Source organism: Solea solea, chromosome 1 (genome assembly GCF_958295425.1).
Source record: "Solea solea chromosome 1, fSolSol10.1, whole genome shotgun sequence".
In the NCBI taxonomy this organism is placed as follows: Eukaryota; Metazoa; Chordata; class Actinopteri; order Pleuronectiformes; family Soleidae; genus Solea; species Solea solea.
Genome location: NC_081134.1, coordinates 41,648,855 through 41,674,015, shown reverse-complemented (window position 1 = coordinate 41,674,015; position 25,161 = coordinate 41,648,855). Strand labels below are relative to the sequence as shown.

Genomic DNA, 25,161 nt, shown 5'->3' with positions numbered 1-25,161 from the left:
AATCTTTGGTCGTGTTTTCCATGGCAGTACTTGACAGTATGTGACATTAATTAGTCCAAAGGTATGCCAAGTCATGGCATTGTAAAAAGTTCAGCACCTCAGGTCACATTCCAGTAGGCAGGGAGTTTTTTAATAACCAACATTAAACACAACGTTATCTACTTTACATATGGTGAGGCTGTTTCAGCTGTCACACAGTGGGTGTTCCCTGACGTCCTTAGCTATGACAACACACACACTGCTATGGTGATAGTTGGGAAGAACACTTAATGGCCTGGCTGTAAAATCATTATTGTATTACCTGCATGTCTGCTGACTGTGTGTTAGGTGTGCTTGACCTTCTCTCCGGTGTATAATTTTCCTGGGGAGACACAGTTCACACTGACACAGTATAATCTGCAGCCATATTATTAGCCATGATGTCACTGGGGAAGGGCATGGCAGCTTTTGTCACCATGAGTCTTAAGAGACTCATTTAAACATAACGTTTTTTTTCTGCTGATGTCATACTGAGGCGAGTACAGCATTTGTTCCAGGCAGCGGATCTGAAATCACAGAGTAAAAAACAAGTTTCAGGTACTAAAGTGAAATCTATGTGTGGGCAAAGGAAACTTTCACAGTAACAGGCACCACAACAGACATATAACAGTGCCTTGTATGGTGAATACCAGCTTTTAATTATGATAACTTCTGGATTTAAAGTCCACAGCCCAAATATAAACAGGCTTAAGATATGGATGTCTGTCAGTCTGCAGCTCCTCTTCTTCCTGGTAGCCCCCGGTACAGGGGGCAAAAATACACACTGCGATGCACATTAATCAAAGGCACGTTTACCTTTGATCAAGATTGACATGCTGCATACCCACAGAAAGCTCAGAAACTCGGCTAAAAGCTCATGAAAACTATTCCTATGTTCACCAAACACAGACAAGTAATCTAACCAACACCATAACGGTGTAAACATTTAAAACGGAGAACCAGCGCCATCATGTTGAAACATGTCTGCCCATAGTAGAGACTCCACAGATTCCAACGGTACCATTTATATCACTCTACGACCAAAACTCACAGATCCAGCCGCAAAATAAGAGCAAAACAACAACTAACTTTCAAGAAATACAACCAGAAATGTTGTCTTACCTTTGTTGTTGAGCAAAACAAGCTGTTTTCACCGGAACAAAGCCACTTCAAATTGAGAACTACACTTCCCAACATGCTTTGGGGCCTCTTCCTCGTCTGATTGGTCATTCCAAACGGCCATTAGCTTGTTTTGATTGGAGAAGGGCGAATGTCCGTCAAACTACGTCATACGCATTTGCGTCCTTCTGATGAACGAGCGGAAGGAGCTGCGTGCATTCGGAGACCGCAGGCTGATCCTATTGGCTTTGATGATTAAAACGAGCTGTCAATCACCCAGATTGGCCAATCACAGCCGGAGCTATGGCCCTGAACAGGCTGAGGCTCAACAGAGTTGTCTCTGACGCTCCAGAGAAAAATGCCCCAAATATATAGATTTTTTTTAAATAATTTTTTTTTAAATTATTATTCAAAACAAGTTTTTATTAGACCAATAGTGACATGTAAATAAAAGTAAATTGGTTTTAATAATTGTTCTTCATATATTTTCATAGATAGTGCCAAACTAGATTTGCCTAGGCATCTCTTCACTAAAACCTCTGTAATTTAACTCTGCTTCACTTCAGCATCATCAGACTTTGCACAGCTAATGTCCACATGTTGTAAAATGACTTTCAAGCTCCTAATGTACGTTTTTAAAGGTGATATTTTAAAATGCAATATTTCTTTGGGCGAGGGAAAAAAATCCTTCATTTATTGTGGGTCCCATCTGCATTTACTCTGGCACAGTGGTATCTTCTGATGGAATCTCACAGGTGTTATCTTTATTTTGAGACCAAGATAATTCACATAGAGCTTGTAATTGCAGAGATATACTCTATTTAGTTTGGGCATTTCTTTTTTGACCTTAAAAAGAGGGTCCGGGAAGAAGAGGTTGCAGTCCACTGTCCACCAACAGGAAACAGCGAGCAGGGCTGAGCAACATGGAGAAACATGAAGGACTTATTTGGGTTAGAGATGAGCCCATACACTACAGAGTATTAGTATCGGTCTGATACTAGTCAAAAACACTGGATCAGATATCCATCTATCCATTATGAACCGCTTATCCAAGATCGGGTCATCGGGGTAGCAGGTCTAGCAGGGGGCCCCCAGACTTCCCTTTCCCTGGACACATCGTCCAACTCTGCACCCAGGCCAGTAAGGAGATATAATCTCTCCACCTTGGCCTGCCCCGAGGTCTCTTCCCAATTTGACAGGCCAGGAACACCTCCCTAGGGAGTTGCCCCAATGGAATCTTTACCAGGTGCCCGAGCCACCAGCGGCTCTACTCCGAGTCACTCCCGAATGATCCGTTTCGGTGGCTCATACCCGCGATCTTGTTCTTTCGGTTATGACCCATCGCTCATGACCATAGGTAAGGGTGGGAACGAAGATGGACCAGTAGATCAAGGGCTGTGCCGATATTATCCAAAAAACTTACATCTTAGTCATTTAAAAGATGAAAAGTGACTGTATCATATGAGTATTGGTAGATGCTTGAGGTTCATGATATTGGTATTGGAGAAAAAAAAGTGGTCTTGAACTCTTCCCCATTTGAACTCTGATTTAAAGCACAATCATGATATTAACACTGAAGAGGTAAATCATTAAGTTGGTGATTTTCACAGTAAAATACACTTAAACTTTGTACAAATAGCTTTACATAGGACATGATGTAAAATGAATAAGATACTAAAATAAACAGACCAGGAAAAGCAGAACATTGATGACTTGTACTGTCACACTTTACTTTGGCCATTCATGAGAAATACAGCAAACCTGTAATCATTAAATGTACTAATATTTACAAAATAAAACATCAAAGGTCCATTGTGTCCAAAAGTTAGGTAAAATTATTATCATGTGATAGAAATTGAAGATAAAATCATGTTATTTATAAGTGTACAATCTGCGATCACCTGATTGTACGATTGTATTTTTTTATTACCTGGAATTAGCCTTTTTATATTCATATCAGGAGCAGGGTCAATTATGGAGGCCACCATTCTGGATCCCAGTGTTCTCCAACACACTTTCAACTTCTCCAATAAATGTTACTGAATTTTAACATACTGTACACTGTAACAGGCTAATGCATTTGTGTTTATCACCTTTTCACAATATTATCTAATATATTAATGTACACATTTCTTTGAGCAGCACTTTCATTTGTTTACACTTTGGTTAATACTGTTAAAAACTCACCCTCTCATCATGGGGTTTTATGGATGTTCCTTCTTTCGTCCTTCCTCATAGGAGAGACAACCTCATGAGTGGAGCTCTTTGGCCACCTAGTGGTGTGAGTTCAAAACAATACAATGTCATCTGATTTAATGTGCAACATCTACAGGAACATACCATAACAAGCATCAACTCATTACCTGGAATTTAAAGGCCACTTCCGCACTGTGTTTGACCTACAGCTGTGGCAGTGGTTTGATTATAGAGTGAAATACTGTGATGTTTCTACAGCCGTGATCAGAGAAGAGCCCACACCCTCTGGAAACAATGTCACGATGCTTAAATAACAACAGTTTTTTCCTCTGTTGTTGTGCATGTATGCAGTCAGCTGCACAAACAGCACCAGCACTGCACGATATTATCTCAAAGAATGGCGCAAAGGACTGGACTCCTCCTCTTTTCATGCCTTAACATGTAACTGTTTTCATTCTGTGGTTTGGAAACTGTTGTCGGGGCTTTTAATTACTGTTACTACCTCACTCTGACGTTTTCTTTTTTCTTTGAAGGGCGATGAGTCATGTCTTAATCATTTCTGTGAAAGTGTTTGAGATGTGCTCCTCCAGGTGCATGTGTGAAGTCCTGTGAATTGTGGTGCATTTAAAACCCCATTTATTCTCTATCCATATCTAGTATCTCAATATCTAGCGGGAAATCCTTTGTTGTGCGTTGTGTTGGTTTTTGTGCTGAACTACTTTACGCCTCCTCTTGACAGTCTCGCAAAGCAAAGTTTACACTATTGTCATCAAGTTTTTCCAACCTGCCAACATTGGGACACATCTGCTTATCGCAGCACACTTATTAAGCTCACTTGAAGATGTGTGAAGTGGTATCATGTGCAGCACTGTCAGGGTAGTTTTATTGGACCTGACACTAGTGTCAATTCATCCCTTCTAAACACCTCTTTGTTTGAAGAGAAGAGGTTAAATGGACTAGATGTTCCGCTTGACCAGTTTGCCTTCGCTTTCACTTCTACGCTTCTCATCATTTCGTGTAAATCACCCTCCGTGTTCTTCTAACCTGAAGCTGTTACACGCAGCACTTTCTCTGATCTGATCTCCAGCATTTCCTGATTCACGAGTCCATCAGTTTGTTTATGTAACAAGTTTTAATTTGACATGAAATCAGGCTACAGAGTTAACAGCATCACAGACCATCAGTGTTGTCAGATATAATATTACTCGAGCCAGGTTAATAGTCGTAGTATAAGTGTTTGGTGTCGAGTGCAACATACAGATAAAATCAAGAACTACTGAAAGGTTAACAGAGGTTTCGGTGTCCTTCAGTGACTCCTCAAATCAAACCCCCCTCTCACTCATGTCCTCTTACTGCCACACACTCGCAAAACAAGAATTAACCAGATCAGAACAGGCATCAGCCGACAGACTCAAAACAAAGAAGGTAACAGTCATCTTTGGTGTGCGGCTGAGGCGGAGTAGGGGGGTTCATTTGGAAGCTCCGGGCCCTCTTCAGCTCCAAGTCTCACTTCATGGAGCGTCATCATCATTGGGCCCTTTTTTCCAGCATTGATACACATTCAGTTCAAACAACAGGGGACTAACACGTTCACAGTCCGTCCCAAAATCTGCGTCTACTTACTCAAAAGTCAGTGTTTAACTTCTAATGTTCATTTGTACCCGTCTTATTCTTTTACAGCTAAGTGGCCATGTAGAGAATTACTGAACCAAACAAGAGGAGGAAAAAAAAAGCCCTTCAAGTTCCTCTAAACATGCAGATAGCAATGTTAGGAGATCAGAAAGTCAGGAAACGTAAGCTTTTTTCATGCCAATTTAGCAATATATAGCTTATTACCAACATTTTAAAAACTCTTTATAATTTATTGATTATGCTTATTAACTTAGGTTTTAAATATAGCTGGCTCCAGGCCAGATTCAGTAATTGCAGAGTGAAGATAAAGATTTTCATTTAAGGACGTTTTTGTTCTCCCTTTTTTGTCTCTGATCCAAAAGAAATGTTGATTTAAGTTTAAAAACTGTTCCTTAAATTTGAAGACTGGTCAAATTAACCTTCATCTCTTCCAAAAAAAACATCAGTGAAAATCCTCTCTGCTTTATCGCAAACTGTGCAAGTGTGCATACAGTCTCCAAAACTCAAACAGCCACACAAGTTTAAGAAACTAAGTCTAGAGTATTTACAAGGCAAGTGTCACCCACAATCCTGTCAGGAGTGACAGCATACTGTATGTCAGAGTCCTTCTCTGTTCGGAATGGTAACCTTTATGTGAGTTTTCACATTTAGTGTCGTCATACACAACAAAGACAAAAAAAAAAAAAGAGTCTATGCAGTTTTTAGATGCACTCTAAAAAAGGAATTTGCGACTACTCTCTGAGCTTTGTCGCATCTGGGCCGTGAGTCGAAAGCAGCTAACCTCTCTGTCACAGGCCGTGTGGGGGAGCAGCCACCGCCTGTTGTGAGGAGATTGTACTAAAGATACTTAGTGAGTGTGTGTGTACAGTATGTGTGTGTGTGTGTGTTCTGACACATTCACACCACATCTGAACAGAAAGATGAAAAACACTGGCTGCTCAATCATCAGCCTGTGTTTGAAATGACTAGAGGTCTACAGTATATGTCAGGAAATCTCAACCTCTTTCTCTCTCTCTCTCCGTCCATCTTTCTGCACTGCTCCTCTGCGGGAACCTGACAGATGTAAATGTTCCGGCTGCACGCCACACTGACTGATGTCAGTCAGCACAGTCCTTCCCCTCTGTCTCTTTGTCTTTTAAGTCTCTGGGTTGGGTGTCGCGAGGAGCGGCACATTGTCCCTCCTCCTCCTGCCCAGCGGGGGGCGCCTGTACTGTTCCCCATCGGCCAGCGTCTGCGGCAGCGGTTTCCTCTTGCTCTCGGGCAGCAGCAGGATGGACAGCACGGCCAACAGCGCCAGAGACGAGTAGACCACGTGGTGCAGGAAGTAGCCATAGTGGTTCCTCAGGTCCATGAGCGGGGAGCTGAGGCGGCCGACACAGCCCAGAGCGAGGACAGCGCCAACGCCGCTGCCCCTGCACAGACGGACCGAGTTTACTTTTTCAGATTCAAAGACCTTAGTCCTTACTGGTTTTAAAAATGATGCAAAACACATATGATGTGACACAGGTAGTTTTCTTTAGAGCTGGTGTTGTCATAATAAACACATCTGTGTGTAGATACCAAGTGAAGGTTATTTTCTGCAGGGTTTTGAATACAGAATAACTAAGTATCGTAGTTGATTTTTTATTTTTCTGGCTCATTTCACAGACACCATCTCTCTATGAAAAGTAAATAAAGAAGTGACATAAATATCAAATTAATGAATAAATAAATTCCCATTTTGCCACAAAATGTCGCCGTGTGCAAGAGAAAAACATAGTGAGGGCAAGATTTAGAAGGAACTCACTGATGAATGCAGACTTTTCTGTCACCATTACACTAAGCAATCTGTGGTAACATCACAATGACAAGGTTATGCCAAAATGTTATCTAATCCATCTTTTATAGGAATTATCATGTTCATCAGATTAAATAACAGTAATGTTTCACATAGGTGTTAGCTTAGCTTAGCAGAAAGGCTCAAAACAGTGGGAGGCAGCGAGCTTGTCTCTTCTATCTACAGTATTTGATATGAAATTCCCTCAACCTGAAGCATTTTTAACCCTTCATTTAAAAAACATAATGTAACACGTGCTATTAACTATAATCTCAATAAATAGGGATTATTTTCTTCTCTGTCATTTGTTGTATCCTTCCATGTCCTGGTTCGCTGCGGGTCAGCACAAAAAAACAGTAACACTTTCTACGTCTTTGAGACATTTCTCACTCTGAGTGAATGAGGAAAAAAAAGAATAAAAAATCCAATTTCACTTTAACTTGGTGCAGAGCATTAGTGTGTGCTGTCCTACCTGATGATGGTGGGCATGATCTCTGCAGTGAAGAGGATGCAGAGGGAGGCAGTGGCCTGAGAGGAGAACAGGCCCAGCACTGAGAAAACCGTGATGGCCGTCTCACTGAGGTCTGGAGGGAAACACAGGGAGGAGAAATCTCACATCTGATGCATGAAGTGCAACATTTTATATTTTGTTGTTTGTAGGGACATTTAAATATGCCAGATTAAAAACGTTAGCTAATGTACATCTGTACTCCCAAAACAGGTCAATGTAATACTGTAATGTATACAGACGACAACAATATCAACATGAAGATAATATGTGATAGGAGTTAATTAAGGGTCCAAACTGTGAGGTGATTAAGCAGTAAAGTCCTCATGGGACGGTGCTTCTGCCCTTTTACCCCATAACACATGAAAGCACTGCCAGACACAGCTTTGACTTTGCTGCCACTGCAGTGTCCTATATAAATGCCAATGTCATGCTCATTATCAGCCACACGGGGGAGACAGTGTTGTTTCTACACCCGGCTGTGAAATACACAAAGGAATCTGGTTTGTGTTTTTCCATGAACTCAGCTGACAGGTTTGATTTAAATCTCTCGCTCATAGTCTGTGAGGAACCAGGTCAATGTGATGCACGCGGAGCAACAGTCTGACAGGACAACATCTGATTCACTTTAAAACTGGTCCCAGTTCAGAGGGGACAAATGAGTGAGGTTTGATTTCCCCCAGTACAAAGTGGCATGAGGGAAAAGGCAGGTGATGATTTATGGCGGTCCACCTTGTTGGCAAGGACTATTAATAGCTCTGCTCATTTAACTCTAAGTGCCCTTGGAGGAAAATGACATCCTGCTGCTGACTTACACTCCATGAGTCCGAGAAGGATCAAAGAGGCCAACCCCGTCATCGTCATGGAGAGGAGCAGGATGCCACGGCGACCGCACCTGTCCACGGTCGCCCAGAGCAGGAACCAGGCGCCGCCGCCTGCACACACCGACAACAGGTACATCCAGTAGAAACTGGGGGCGGTGCCTCTGACGTCACCTCGGAACGAGCTGTAGCAGTGACTAATGCCATGAGAGATGAACCTGAGGGAGGAAGGACGAAGAGATTCAGAGTGAGCAGCAGCCATGTCTCTTTAAAAACTGATTTCACACAGGCAGGCAGGAGCCGAGGATGCGGGGCAACTTACGAGGTGAAGCCAAGCACACACAGGTTCTTCCAGATGTTCCTGCTGTGGAAGAGCTCGGGGAAGGACAGGTGGGGGCGGGAGGAGGTGGTCGGCTCTGAGTCCAGCTCTGCAGGAGACAAACAGGACAGAAACACAGTTGAATAACAGTCCAACAGAACAAAATATAATGACGCGAGGTAATTTATCTTTATTTATCTTTTATTATTAACTCATTCTCAGTCGATTCATGCAGCACATACACGGGTCACTATTTGACCTCTACTATTCAGCATCGAGAGACCACAGACTTTACTGCAGTAACGCATTAGCTGTGGGCAGAAAAAAGGGGCATTTCAACTGACTTGTCGACTGAACTGTCATCATATAAAATGTTCAATTACATTTATTTTTTATCCTTCTTTTGCATCTGTTACAAGACAACAAATCCATCGAAGAGGGAAATTAAAAACTGCTGCAAGCTCTGCAGAAAGTATAAGTATTCTTTCATGTAACTTAATGAAAATAAAAGCTACATATGAGAATGTAGTAAATGCAGAAAATGATATATGCCATCATGTATCATGAACTGTGTTAATTGAACCAACCAGGTCATATATTCATAATCATTTAATAAACAACTTAGTTCTAATATATATCTATGTGCTGTATCATGTAAAGTGGGCTTTACAATCTGTACATGAAGCAAAATCTGTCCTTAGACCCTCAGTTCAGGTAAGAAACAACAACCTTTAGCAGGGAAAAAATGGAAAAAACCTCAGGGGGAGTCACAGAACAGGGAGCCTTCTTCCAAGACAGAAAAGATGTTTAAATGCACAGCAAATGTACTGACATCCCTGGAGACTGGAAACTATTTCACATTATATCACATAAAACTCAAAATGTCATAATATCTGATTCCACGGTGTAAAAAGTCAAATGTTCCTGAATCAGAGCATCATGGGGCGTAATGTACAATGTCAGTGCTACTGCTGTGTGTGTGTATGTAAAAACACAGTTTGCTACAGTAGATGTTGATCTGCTTTGACTGTGATACTTCCCCTCACAAATCCCAGGTGACTCCTGTTACCGGAGGTGATAACAGTCAGATCCCAGATGTGTGTAACTCACAGTGTAGAATAACATACTGGCTGTTTCTATGTCTGACCAAGTTTAAGGTTTCAAAGCAGAATTAATGTGATGTAACGTAATCTGATGTAATCTATGCAAATGTGAGTCATTCGCAGATATCTTCAATTAAGTTTGCTGGGTTGGTGTATGCCCGAATATGACATTTTAAAGTCACAAACGATGGAGAAAAACATGTAGGCTGTTGTAAACGGTTTTATTATTATTATTATTATTATTATTCATAATTAAGTTTGAGATGAAACACTAAAATATGAAGACTTGAGTACTTTAAATAATCATTGTTTGGTCCATAAAATGTCAGAAAATGTTGAAAACTGTTGATTAGTGTTTTTAAAACATGGAAATGATGATGTTCTCAAATCAAAATAATTCTGTTTTAATAATTTCTTTGTTTTATTGAAAATTTTAAACGTTGTTTTAATTCTTTAAAAAAAAAAAACACAATCGAGTCATTGTTTCAGCCCTAATTTCAGCTTTTGCTTAGGTAATATCTGCTCACGGACAGTCCTGACATCACTGAATAAATATCCAACTCTGCTGGATCTGTTGGTATGCTCCTTTAAAATTCCATCTTTACACAGGAACCCTGACCTTTGAATAAATAATGAGTTAGAACTGGGCCTTATTATGTGCTGGTGGTAGTGGTGTGTGATAGGTGCTCAAACAATAAGAAACATCTAAATAATGCAGACTGCATAAACTGAATGTGTATTCAGACTGATGAGTCGCTCTCATTTTAAGAAGCACGATGAAGAAGTAAACCTGTCGCTCTGTACACACACACCAGATTATCCCTAACTAGATAATGTCAACGTAACCACAATTTGTTTTTGCCTAATTAGGTCTTCATGAGGACTACTAGTCCTGACATGGTCAGTGCTTCTGCCAGAGAAGGTCCTAAAGATGTAATAAATATAAGTATTTAGTACGTATTTGCCTCAACCTGACCTCAACGCACCCCAACCTAAGCCCCTACCACATACAATGGTTGACACACACCTAGGCCTGAGCAACAAAACCTTCCAGCTAAAATGTCCTCACTTGGTCCAAATGTCCTCACACACACCTGTGAAGCTCTCGTCGTCCCTCAAGTCTCTGCTTGAATTTCTTCTCTCGCTGAAGGAGTTCATGTCTGCAGATCGTTCTGACAGAAGGAGCCAGCGAGGAGACTCTGGAAAAACCCCAGGAATGCTGCAGGAGAGCAGGGAGAAAAAAACACACACTCACTTTTTGACCTCAGCTGACCTTTACTAAGCACCCACACAATTAGAGATTAAGTGCTGTGACTCCAACATGGAAAAGAACAAATGTGGGTCAAGAAGTAGCCGCATTCTTTATTTCTTAATCCAGCTTTTCTTCCATTCATATTAAAAAGCCAAACTTTATTGCCAGTAATCTTTCTATAATTAATTTGATTTTGAAACTGCAGTGAAGGCCAATTTTGGAACAGAGGTCTTTAACAGAGACAAGGCTCTTATGTGTTCTGACAAGAGCTAAAGGGCTCAGGGCAATGAATGGACCTGAATCAATACAATCCAATAGCTTTCAACACATCAGTTGGCATCAAGACACTCTGACGACGAGTAAGTTCCTCCATTCGCCCTGTTTTACTCTGCACTTTCACATTAAAATGAAGGGTAAGGGTAAAAAATGTTACTTGTGACTTAAAGATCCAGTGTGTAACATTTCAGTTTATTGCAGGAATTGAATATACTACCTAATATTTGTATAAAAAAAAACGTTAATTTGGTTTTCCTATCCTTAGAATAATCATTTTATGTGTCCTTTAGACCAAGCAGACCGAGTTTAATGTGTGTTTTGAAGCAGGAGTGAGTTACAATGGCCCTAATTCCAAAATACTAGACCATTAAAACTCATAAATCTCATACCCATAGCTGAGAAACAGTGTGAGCGGTGCAGCCCCAGCTCCCAGCAGGCCCCTCCAGGACTGACAGCCCAGAGCCACAGCGAGCAGCAGCAGCTCTCCGGCCACAGTCATCAGCCCGGCCAGCATGGTCACCACCAGCCTCAGTGAGGGTTCACACAGCTCCAGACCTGACACACAAACACATGACATGTTAAGTGATGGTGTCGGAAGCAAACCGCGACAAACCTTCTGTCCCTGTATGCACTGGATTATTCCTTGATTATTTTTACTAACATGAGGTGTGGTTCATGTGCTGCAAAATCCAGTTGTAGCAGTTAGGACGTTCAGTTTATCAGTGTTATCTGCAATCCAGGGTTTTGAAAAGACATGGTTCAGTTTCATTTGAAGCATGTTTATTTGAAGAGTTTGTGCCATGTCCTGTTTTAAGACACTCTTGTTAGCACAGCATGTTATTTTGTTTTTCTTAGAGAACTAGCTCAGTGAACACTGAGCAGGAAAAGCTAAAAATACACTTTTTTTTTATTATCTACTTGGCCTGATTATATTTATTTTATTAAAGAGCAGGAGCAGCTAAATGTAGCAGTTAACTTAAAAACCAAATGTTATGGTTGTACATGTTATGTACCTCTGTCCGATTCCTGTGACGCAAAGAAGAAAAGACACAAAGAAAAATATTGATACAATAAATTAGAATTGCAATTCAAAACTAATCTGCACCCAAGTATTGAGCAACACTATTTCATACTCAGGCGGCCGCACATCTTTAAGTTGGTTCTGTCAGATTTCCTCCAGTGGAGTTATTTCTCTCCACTGCTGCTTAGTGCTTGCTCATAGTGCTTGCGTGTGAACTGTTGGGTTTCTCTTCTCTCTATAATATTGTAAAGGTTTTTGCCTTACTATTTACAGAGCCTTGAGATAATGTAATGTTGTGATTTGGCGCTGTACAAATAAATTGAATTGAATTGAATAAAATAAATAGTTATGTGCTGTTCATACTTACGGGTGATGTACAGAATGAGGTAGACTCCTGCACTTGCTGCTGCCAGACAGAAACGCATGACGATGAAGATGGGGGGATTCGGCGAGACGCACACCAGCACCCCAAACACCACAGACAGGGTCAAGGAGGTCAGCAGAGTCTTGGACCTGCCCAGTCTGTAGAGACACAGCAACACAGTAGTGATACAAGACTTACTGACAGATATGACTTCCATAATGTTCAACTTACACTCAAACTAACGCCAAAACCACTTTTTTACATGTCAGCTTCATGTTTATAACAACTTTATTTTTAAATGTTCAGATTCATTCTGTATTAAAACCCTCTTTTAACAAATACAAACTATGTCATCACTACTTGTGACATAGGTCATCTAACTTCCAGCTTCGTGCAGGTGCAGCACTTTTCTTTCCCTGCTGCAGATGAGAACTGTTTCTTCACTGTGTGTCCCTGTAGGAGGCATTATTTCACCAGCCGTAACAGACAGATGCTAAGCTCAGTTGGTCAGCAAATTAATGAAGGCTGTTAGCTGATTAAACTGGCATCATCTCCCTCACAGTCCCCACAGAACTGCAGTTCCCCCCCCCCCCCGTGTGCGCTTCAGTCTGACAGCACTGAACAAACAGACAGCTTGTCAGGGGTACTTGGGGTGTGTCTAATCCAGAATGAAAAGCACGGAGTCCTGAAATCACACTTTTTCTTCTTTATTGCTAGTGTGTAGTAAATGTATTGGTCACATATTGTGTAGAGTTTCAGTATTTGGCAGAATGATTTCTCACTGTGATGAAAGGCAGGGTCAGAACTGTGCTAAATCTGACAACTGTTGCTGACTGACAGAGGAAACACTGATAGACTCAGTACATTTACAGCAATTTAGTTTGCACCTTAAAATTTAAACAAAAATACATTTTGAACATTTAAAAAAATGAGGAGTTATTTTTTTGAATCACAAAGATTACAAAATGTTCTTTTTAACATCTCGCTCACGTATAATTGACACATGATTTGTCTGATTTGTAGCCATCCATCCATTGTCCACCACTCTATCCTCCACGCTGAGAGGGCCAACATATAGAGATGAACAACTATTAACTCACACCTACAGACAATTTAGAGTGTTTGATTAACCTCAAAATGTGGGAGGAAACTGGAGAAAAGCAAACCAGCAAACTTCTAATGGTGAGGTAACTGTGTTACCATTTCTGGTTGGTCGAACCTAAATCTAAAAAAATGCTGCTGAGTCACCAGCTGAGTCACCCACATAGTCCAGAAATATAGCAAATTATGTGAGGAGTTCATCACTTTTGAGAAGGTTTTACACCCGTGTATCCAAAGATAACACATAGCCTTTCACAGCAGGTGAAGATAATCTTTTTATTTTAAATGTGTGCTTCCGAAACACTAAATATCCTGTGTGCGTGTGTGTATGTACTACCTGTCAGCAGCATAGCCCAGACCCAGACAGCCAGTAAGGACACCCAGGATGAAGCACACCTCCTCCACTGGCACCAGCCAGTACTGACCACACACCAGATCCCACTGGACAGCACAGACACAAGAGTGGAGAGGGAGTAACTCATCAGGCAAACATGAGGTTGAATCAGGAAAAGCAAAATCATCCATTCAATTTTTACTAAGTACTAAGTACTTTTTTAAACTACTAAAAAATAATAACAAAAGTATATTACAAATTGAAAGTGAAAACAAAACACTCTTGCATTAGATTAAGCAAAACAATTTTAACGCTTACACTGCCTATGTTTGAGTGCCTGACACACTTGCATTTTCTCTAGACTCATGCATGATAAAAGGCACAAGCACTTGTATTTTTAATCACAGTCAGAGGACACTAGTGTATTACTGTTTATATATAGTCATAACACTAACAGCAGCGGGAGCAGTACCAATAATTATAGCAGCGTTAGGGACATTCCCGTCACATGTATTATAAAGCAGTGCAGCCACATGGAAAGTCACCACTTCTGTTAAATAGAAACCCAGATAACTGCTCTCACATCGGAGTTTTAATCACATCAAATCAACCCACTAATTTGCACTCACAGCTGAGCTGTGCACTGGAAGCAAAAATGATTTTAATGATGTAGAGGGAGGGAGGGAGGGAGGGAGGGAGGGAGGGAGGGAGGGAGAGCAGAGGGCCAGTGATAAAAAACACCTTGTATAGTCGGAGCCGGTGCAGAGATACATAAAAGCCTGTAATGTACTATCAGCCGTCCTGTTGCTAAGGCACAGAGTCACCGCAGTGCTCAGTACCCGGGTAAAGGGCAGCACAACAACTCACAGAGCTCATGAGGGTGGAATGCATTGGACAACGGAAGGTGAAATGCACTCAAACCAGTTTTGGAAACTCCTCAGACTGGTTTTGTAAGTGACGCATGAGATCTGAGTAAACATTTGGGTGAAAAGGTAAAAAGCATGTTATATGTGTGAGCTCATAGATCCACAGCACAGTGAGGTTTAGTATTGTTAAGTAATTAAGTATTTATTGATCAGAAGCAGACGTGAAGCTGATCAGACCTCCTTCCTGCTTTCCGAGCATCAGACTGCCAGCTCAGCAACACAAAGCAAGGCAGCACTGAAGGAAAGGATTTATCATAACAGCAAAAAAAAAAAAAACTCTATTATATGTAGCCTGAGGGATGAAGAAGACTATCAGCTATCTTGTTGTTCTGAACAGATGTATTTTTTTATACATGCTGCTGCTAAACACTCCCCATGGCCACATTTTTGTAGGTTCAGCTGCAGTGGTGTGGGTGGATTACCAGCAAAATGCCCTAATACCACAGCCTGGAATACTGGGTGTGGTTCCTACACCAGTAAGCACAGAAATGAAAACAGACACACAAGCCGCAGGTCTTAGAACAAGACTGTGAGCGGCCACTGAAAACAGTGACAGCACAGGTCCAGTGGTCTTATAAGGGAATCCAGCTCTGGATCCTGGGATATGCTCTACAATGGCCAACTGCCACACATGCGGTCTACAAGGTGACCCAACACAGTCTTCATCTGTTTGCATGTATTTATCACATGTAATATCACCCAAAAAAAGTCCACACACATGCAAGAAAGACAATATGAAGAGCAGGACCAGTGGACATGTGAGAAACAAGAGCTCCACTGTCAGCCTGGAGGATTAGGTTTCCCTTAGGGATGCAATGGTATCATCAGTTTCATGATATTGTGCAACAACAAAACTGTCATGATAGAACTGTGAACCTGAGATGAATCAAACAATAGGTTTTCTGGGCAAGAAACTATAGCTTTGTTGAGACTTTGACCAATCTTGGGACATTCAGAGAAAGTGTGGGTTCTTCTGCTACAATTACTCATATCCTTGAAAAAGGAAAGAGTCTAAAAGAGAGAAACTCAATAATCAACTATACTAACATTTAAAGGACAGACTGATGTTCCATTGTGATGTGTATCTAGCCCTTAATCTTTCACAGATCAACAGGAATTCAGTGTCTAACCACCAGAGCTGCTCTTTGTCAAAGGTAGATGACTACGTCAACTGCACAACTCTGACAGGTGGGTGAGCTGTTCTTGAAGGTGCTAGTTTGTCCTGGAGCCTGCAGCAAAGATTGACTTCATTTTTTCTTTACTTTTCAAACTTGCAGTCTTCAGACCTGACCCACAATTTCACACAGCCCGATCTGGAAGCACTGAAATTAAAATCAGCACACTGCTCCTTTAATAAGCTCTAACAAGTCTTGGCTGTTGCTCCTCAGAATGACAAGTTAATCTCTCCTCTTTGAACAAGTCCATGTACTTTACCCCCATGCCATCATGACCCGGCACACACCTGACGCTGTGCAAAGGCATGAAGTGCACTTCCATTAGAGCGATGAAGTCTGTTACATCACATACTACAACCTGCCTCACATGGGAGAGCAAAGAAAAACACAGTGGGAGTGGGGGAGTGTGTGAGTGGACACTGTAGCTAACCTGACCAGAACCTTGTTTTGTTACATAATCTCAGCCAAGAACAATCTGTTTTTTTCACTCTCTCAGATTTTAAAGTCCATTAAATTACATTAAATTAAAAATATGATGTTTTTGTAGCCTCGGAATAAGCATTAAAAGGCAAGGACCTTGTTGTACGAATGTTGCCATCTAACAACGCTATTATTACAGCGATAGATAAACCAGCTGATGTGCATATTTGAGGCATTTTGAAGTACATGCTTACTTTGCATATGAAGCACGACATCCTGTCTGGTATGAAGGTTCAGCAGTGGTGTGTATGAAACAACAGCACTAGACTTTAATGGATCAACCACTGCACACATTCATTGACACAAGTCAAACACGAGGTCAGCATAAGAAAATGGAATCAGGGATATCTTAACATCCCATGCATTTACAACCACAACTAAGCTTAACCTTAAAAAAAAGGAAGCTGTGATGGATTACAATCAAAAGGAATCATGGCTACTTCACCAAAAGCAAATTAATGATCAGAGAAGCTTTAAAGTTTCAGAGGAGCTTTAAACTTTGCGTGGCTTTGCAAAAAGGTAGACTGTGTGCTCAGCAAGACGACTAAAGGAACAAATTTAAGTCCACACAAACAATAGCTGAGACAGTAAACCATGCCAGGACCATAAACAGAGAACTGGAGTTTTACCTCGGTGACTATGTTGTTCCTCAGCCCCTCAGTGACGTTGTAGTCCCAGCCTGCCTCACAGTCCACCACTGCTGACTGGCTGCCGTTGACATACTGCTTACACTGGGATGGGCCCTTGCTGTCCCCGGGCCCCGCAACCTTCTCCCAGGGCAAGGAGGCGTTCAGGACCTCCAGTGATAGTGGCGGCCCTGGCAGGTGGCAGTGATGGGGTGGGGCGAGGGTGATGAGAGAGTCGGACGCAAGCAGAAAGGCCAGAAAGAGGTTGGGGAGGATGGAGAGAGCAATCAGCACCCTCTGCTTCTTTCTGCCCAGAGCCAACACCATCACCTCACCTGTGGGAGGCAAGGAAGGTGGAGCAGGGAGGGAGGAAGAGGACGGGGCTGGGGAGGAGGGCACAGGGGAGGAGGGAACAGACGGAGGGGGAGCGGGACATGGCGAAGGGGAGACAAGGGGGGGGGAGTCCGGAGATGTCATCATCTGGCGGGTTACAGGTAGAGGTCAGAGTTGTTGTGGTGGTATTTTCCCACGTAGAAGGGCAAGCGTGGGAGAGCTCTGCAAGAGACAAAGATCAGATTAGTAACAAGCAGAGGTGAAGTGATTCATGTGTGTCCAAAGAGATTATTACACACGTTACAAACTGAGCAGAGCCACCTGTCCCCTACGACCAAAGAAAATAACCTTAGTAGGCCAACATAAAACTGCTATAACTGTTCCCCCGGCTATCTAACCATGTCCTAAACCTGTACTAAACTTGTCATTACTAGGTCCTCAACAGACTCACCTTGTCCTAAAACACTTATCTGTTTAACCTTGTTCTTGTCAGCAGTCAAACTTTGTCCTAAACCTGTCTTCATGGGCCTAACCATGGGCTGTCTCATCTTGTTCTAAACCTGTCCTAACCCTGTCCTTGGCAGTATAACTGTGTCATAACCCTGTCTTCAGTGATCTAACTTTGTGGCACACCTGTCCTAACTGTGTCCTCAGCAACCTAACTTTGTCTTAAACATGTCCACATCAGTCTAACCCCATCCCTGACCCTGTCTTCAGCATCCTAAACCTATTCTAACCCAGGAGATAGTCTGTGTCCCTGTCTCCTGCAGACTAGCCTTGCCTTATCAATGTCCCAGTCAGTCTAACCATGTCCTAACAGTGTCCCAATCAGTCTAGTCCAGTCTTTTCAAGTCCTCAGCCACTTCCTCTGTGGGGTACATGCAATTCTTCCAGTCGGACTTCCAGTCTCTAACATAGGAAGAAAGGCAGAAAGAATTCCCAGAGGGTTACATAAGAGCTTTCACTCGGGGATGTGGGCGGGAGTGTAACCCACCAGGGTCTATCCTGCCTGGCCTCTGTTGACGCACTGACCCCCAAACAAATGAGCAGCGATGTGAGCGGAATAAAACGGTGATGTAAACCAAGGTAACAAACGGAGCTGGGCCATGCGAGCCACTCTGTGGAGACAGGACACACACCAGCCCCGGTACAGACCCCTCAGCCCCCGCTGCATCCTCTTAAAGAACACGAACATGCCTTTACTCACCTCTGAAACGTCGTTAAATGCGAGGGGCGATGCTGCCGACCGTTGTTGTCTCCTGCACACATCCACACATTGCGGGCTGAGGGAGGAACAGCGGAGTCTTTCTCAACCCGCAGTTACCGTTTTTCCTCCTCCGCGCCTCGACGTTCCGTCCGTGAAACCAAGACACATTTACTAGGAGACGTGTCGTAGTTCGACTAACACTGGAACAACAGCTGTTGCTGAGAAAGAACACCGGTCTGCTGTCAGCCAGTCAATCCGGAGCGCAGCTAACCCTCCGCCGCTTGGAGATGTGGGATGCTACGCCGCTCTCCTGCCGTCGCTGCCCGACTCCAAGTGTCTATCTGCCGACATGACACCCTCACACCATGAGGCAGCGGACTAGTGCGTCAACTTCAGGTCAGAGGAAAACCGTGTCGTTGCTGCGCCGGTGGCGAACAAAGAGACGTAAGAGAAACAGCACCGGGAGAAGGAGAAGCCTGTGTGTGTGAGGCTCCGGGTAACTTCGACAATTATCGGCTGAACCCGTCAAAGCGACGTCCCCTCGTGTCATTGTTGACTAAGATCGTTTCTGTATGAGGATGAGTCACTCAGTGCTGAATCCACTTCATGCGTAGTCACTTCCTGGTTCCCAATAAGCCAGCCTGCCTATTTCTGGTGAGCTGTTTGTCAAATATGCACAGATGTTAGAAGTTACCACGACCCACGATATTTTAAGTTTTAATCACTAATTTTACAGTACAAACTAAGTTTCCCCTAAGTGACACATGGATTTATTTAATTGTGCTCTCCATCAGTCTGCACATTCAATTTAAAAACAAATTGCAATATGTCTATAATAAAATGTGAATTTCCGCTTTATTTACATTTTAAAGGCTCAGTGTGTGTAAGAATTAGTGATTTCTAACGGTGACACTGCAGATTGTAACAAATGGACAACTCTGGACTCTTTTCCAAGTGTGTCAGGGAACTACAGTGGCCTTTACAGACCAAAAAGGATGTTCCTCTTTTACAGTAAAAGCCTCTGCTTCAAAAAATAAAACACACAATCTGGCTGGTCTATCTATTTGGGCTGCTGAAGACATACTCATGTGCAGTATATTCAAGTTCTACAAATAACATTCTCATAATTTTCTGACATTTGAGGGGCCAAACATTTGAATTATCAGTCCAGTGTTTAACAGATGTATTGACAGAGATTGTTTGCTACCAATCAAAATGGTTCAGGGAAACTTAAGTAAAAGTTAAAGTATCTTACCAGAAAATTACTTTGGTAGACGTTGAAGTGACTTTTGTGAGTTGTGCTAGTTACTGAAAAATAGTACCTAGTTACTAGTTACTTTGTAAAAAAGTAGGTCATTTAGAACTCAGTTACTTAAACCAAAAAGTAATGCATTACTGAGAAAGTAACTTTTTAGTTACTGTAAAACGTTTTTCAATGCTCCCATTAAATAAAGGTTGACTGATTGAGTTGAGCCGTCATTTCAGTTCTGTACTGATGCTGAATAATAAAAACTATCAAGAGGCGCGGTTAGAGATGGGTAGCATGTTTTCCACTACATATCTAAGGGGGAAAACACATGTTTTTATCTGTTGGAACAATAGCCTGATATTGCTAAAAGAGATCCAAATAAACAATTAAACATACCGTACTATTGTTTTATCAAGTTGTGCCTGGCTATGTGTCCGTCTTTCGAACTCCAACCGCTGCTGCTTGGGTGGAGTGGGCGTGTGCTCGCTGCTGTGACTCGGTCTCGGATGCTGCGTTAGCTACCTTAGCTGCTAACTTTGTCGAAGCATGCCGCTTCTACAGGTGCTTGCCGTAGAAAGTATTTTTAAACCGGGACCCAGTCTACAAGTTACCAAAATGTTGTTTTTCCCTCTGCTCTCCAGTTGAAAATAATGTGAATACCTCCACGAGGAGAAACTTATCTTCCCCTTCTTGCTCGCCATCATGCCGTGGCCTGACGTGTCCAGTCATCTTCATGGCGCGTGTTTGATTACGTAAGGGACGCTAGAGGGCGACAAGTGCTTTGTTTTTCAATTCAATTAAACTTTATTGATCTAAAATGTTATGGGAACTGTGTGCCGTTGTAAAACCTCACCAAAAGGAACGGAGTAACGCAGCGTTTGGTAACGGAAACGGAGTTATTGAATTTAAAAAAAACAACGCGTTACATTATTAGTTACTGAATAGAGTAACGCCGCTACTAATAACGCGTTACTACCCAACACTGGTAATCAGAGATCGTGACGATGGAAATAATGGCAGAGGTGGTACACAGAGCCAGTGGCAGAGTGAGACATCTGTCCATTGTGTGCTCTCTGCGACAGAAGGCCTATTTGTAGTCCTGATCCACCGCCTGGTGGAGCCACACTAACACAGTGATCTACAGCTCCACCATGATTCAGGCTGCTTTTCTCATGAATATAACATTGTTCAAATGTCGTTTTCAAAGCCTGGGAATGTGACACACTGTTCTCTCGTTTATCGTATATAATTTATTTATTACTCTGCTGCACTCACAGCAGCCCAAACCTAACAACTATGTCTACTCTGCTTTTGATGTACAACAGTCTGGCTTATTGCAGAGTGATGCACAAGGAGTTGTCCGTGCTTTCATTTCTCCAGTCTTGAGCAGCCACAGTAGCCAAATTAATAATAAATAAAACAGGAAATAAACCAATGAGTGTTTTTCATCACAGTCATTTAATGTTTGTGCCTTTTATTATATGGAGGGGAGTTAGTCTATCCTACAGAGCAGACAGCAAATATACTGTAGTTTGAAACACTCCCTTACAGTGTTTTCATGAACAAGCGTCTATTCTATGGCCTGGTTATGACAGCTGACCTACACTTGATGGCACCAACACAATTTGTTCCCGTGAACGCGGCACAAGTGTGATTTAAGTGACATCACCTGCTAAGTGCTTGAGTGCAAACAGCAATGAGCACAAAATGATATAAAGGTGACCGGGACAACACTCGACACTCCATTTTATGTTACTGCAGCAACACGACAAATTTGGATTCATGTGGCGAGTTTGAGACTGAAAAAGTGGATGAGAGATGATTTAAAACGACAAATTTACTCTTTAGAGTTTGTAAGTTTGTGATTATGCATCTTTTAAATAGCTGGTTGATTATTAAAAATGAATGAATATATATTTTTTGACTTGCTCCTTTTGTGCCATTGTTCACCCACACCCTATATCTATGAATTCACTTTTGAGAAATCTACTTTAAGGCTATAAAGCAGGGGTTTCACACTCAAATGACTTGGGGGCCACTGAGCATGTAGTCTGGTCAGGAGGGGCTGGTCAAGTAAAAAGTCCAACTTTCTTGGAAAAATCAGCTGTTCATTAGGGAGTGGACAATTTTGCAATAACTCTCTTTGTGACGATATTTCACCGAATTTCAAAATAAAAGTTTGTTGATATGGAACAATGTATAATTTACAATAACAACATATTTATGATGCAGTGTGAATCTATTTATTTCTTCAAAAAAACATACAGAAATAACTTATTGTAACTTGATATTAGGAGACGGGCCGCATGAAATCGATTGGAGGGCCACAAATGGTCCGTGGGCCACAAGTTTGAGACCTATGCTACAGAGAATAGCCATAAAATGCTCAAAATGATCACGAGAGGGCTGAGATTTCACAGTGGAGGTCGTGACTGTGAGCGTGTGACAGTGGACACTGGGACTGAGACGTTATCTGGGTGCCATCGCAGCAAAGTATTTCACATGTGTGGTAAGAATCTGAAGCAAACACAGCAGAGTGCTGCCTCCTGCTGCTATAAACATGGAGGAGCGCTGGAACAGGACTGGTCATGGGGCCCCAAACTGAGAGGGACGAGGGGCCCTGAGAGTGGCTGAGTACCATAACCTGCATCCACACTAAAGTGCAGATAAAAGTGTCCAGAGAGCCTAAAAAAAGAGAACACAGATGTCAACAATACTTTTCCAGAACTTTATATAGTATAAAGTATAGTCCCATTTTATACATACCCTGCTGTTTTAAACCCATTTGTCTAAATCTCAATCAATCACCTACTACATTTGTGAACTGAAAACTGTTTAAGGACATGGAAGTCATTCAATTCAAACCTCTTATCAGAACTGGAACAATATGGATGTGTATACTTTCTCTGACTGTTCTCAATCTGCGTGTTTGGTTTATTCTGTATCATCAGTGTCTTTTTTTGTCTTTATTTGTATGAAATGTCACAAAGATATTTATGAAGGTTCTTTATAACTGTGATAGCAGCTATAGTCAATTTAAGAATGAGAGTGTTGGAGTGATATTAGGGATATTTTGGAGATGAATGCACTGAAGGTGCAACAATTTTTAGTTGAAATAATTTTCATTATTATTTTATTTTGATAGTTATTGTTCTTAATTGTGTATAATTGTGTGACATGTGGTATATCTGAGAGTATCTAGTCTATGTTTATACAGAATGTCATGTTGCAGGGCGACTATGAAAAAAGAGCTTGCACTCAATGGCCCCTTCCCTGACAGTGTACATCCTGCCAGAAATTATTATTATTGTTATCATTATTAGAACAAATTATTTTGTGGAATTGAATTTTGTGTCATTAGCAACTACAAAAAACAGGCACATATTAAACTGGTACTGCACAACAACAGCTAGTTTGTCTACTTAACTGCTCTAAACGTCTTTTAAATTATTACTATTAACTCCAATTATAAAACATAAACACAGCAAATATACTGTTTATACTACATATTTTGTAATATATATTGTGAAACACTCTGTGTGCAAATGTTTGAGAGCTGAGACACATGTAGAGGACAAAAGTGAAGGTTTCTGGTGTCAGAACTGGAGCTTTAGTCGTCTGAATGTTGTTAATATTCAAGTCAGTGTTTCTCAACAGAGCGACAGACTGCTCTGTTACTGCCACAGACAAGAGTGGAGCCACTTCACTGGAGCTGTATGTGTGTGTGTGTGTGTGTGTGTGTTTCTGTGTGTGTGTGCGTGTAGTTTGTAGGGTCTGCTGCTGTTGAGTAACCTGGAAGGGATTAGGTGAAACACAGTCTTTCTTCACTCTGTGGAGATGTTGCAGTCCTGGGACCACAGATTGCCCCACACGACGCTGCAGGACATTTCAACAGACACGGTCGCACAACAAAAGACGTGTAGCAGCGCCTGTGAACGCACAACTGTGTCACACTTTCACTCTCATCCGTAGATCAAGAGTTTGTCACCTAAGGGACACAAAGTTAATGACAATGTGCAGGATAATGAAAGAACTATGGAAACAGGGTTCAGGATTATGTAAAAGAGATAGAGTTTGAGTTTTTTGAAGTTATATGAGGTACTTATTTATTTAGTACATTAAATATTGTATTAGTCCTTGGTTGCTGCCTGTTTGGAGAGAGACATGATTAATGTACAGCAATGTGAACAGCAGATCAAATTTGTTGCAGTCTTATAAAAGACAACCCACCTCAAGAAAGTCCATCATTCTTATTTTAATGTGTTTTAAACACATTAACAAAACAAGAACAACAGAAATATCGAAGTACTAAAGCATATGCATTTTTCAGCTGATCAGAAATCCAAATCAAATGAATTTACATTTGTACACACAGTTTAAACGGATATACATTTATTTAAATAAATCTATTAATGCAGCACCTGGTAATCGTCCTTATTCAAATGGTTAATGTTTGAATGCTTTTGCAGTTCTGTGTTTTGACTATTCCACAGTCTCACGACACAATTGTTATTTGTGCATTAAGCGTTTTGAAATGCAATTTTCTGTCTCATAAATTATGAATATACTGTATATGCTGTGTTTGAGCATAGATACAAGATCTGTGAACAGCGAGATACTTGACTTTTAAAAGCCACATGTTATTTTCTCTAAATCCTGCACTAAGATTACAAAATGGTTCCTGAGAAGTTTTGTATGTATTGCACCACAACTTCACAGTAATTTCAACTGGGTAACACATGTGAACAATTAAAAAAAATATGGAGGGAGTCGTCATTATAGAACATGCTTGGATTTACATGGCATGGATTAAGATGCTTTTTTTTGGACAGTTTTGTTTGTACTTTGACAGCGTTCAGAGGTTTATTGCACAGATCTGCCGCAAAACACAGCGTCTGTGCTGTTGCAATCATTCATGTCTAAGAATATGTGGGGGGGGGGGGGGTCTGACAACATGATAATAAACCCCTGAAAATATTCAAAATGTTGGTAAAGGTGGACTCTTTTGTGCATTGAAGACAACTTTACAGCTGCTATACTGGTGCAACCCACATGATTAGAACCCAGACTTTAAGCTGGCTAGACGTGCAAGATATGCAATTTAGACAATGGATGCACAATGGTATAACATCTTATTGCACTATATCTAAAAATGGCTTCTTGAAATCCTTTCATCATCTCTTTTAAGAACATGTATCAGTGGAGAAATTGTTTTTTTCAGGTATCTCCAGGTAAGGAACTACGGTAATCACCCAAAAGACAACAAACACCTTATATCACAATTT

General features: G+C 41.5%; 1 protein-coding gene across 1 annotated transcript; it reads right to left on the bottom strand.

The window, feature by feature from the left end:
- Positions 1–4,446: 4,446 nt before the first annotated feature.
- slc22a17 (solute carrier family 22 member 17) lies at positions 4,447–20,615 on the bottom strand. Its single transcript, XM_058641800.1, has 11 exons — positions 20,273–20,615; positions 18,628–19,286; positions 17,091–17,642; positions 13,884–13,987; positions 12,449–12,603; positions 11,450–11,615; positions 10,627–10,751; positions 8,433–8,538; positions 8,105–8,328; positions 7,254–7,365; positions 4,447–6,377 (listed from the first exon to the last, which is right to left on the bottom strand). Exons 3-11 carry the CDS (start codon positions 17,565–17,567, stop codon positions 6,101–6,103), a joined length of 1,746 nt encoding a protein of 581 aa, XP_058497783.1. The 5' UTR covers positions 17,568–17,642; positions 18,628–19,286; positions 20,273–20,615; the 3' UTR covers positions 4,447–6,100.
- Positions 20,616–25,161: the final 4,546 nt, after the last annotated feature.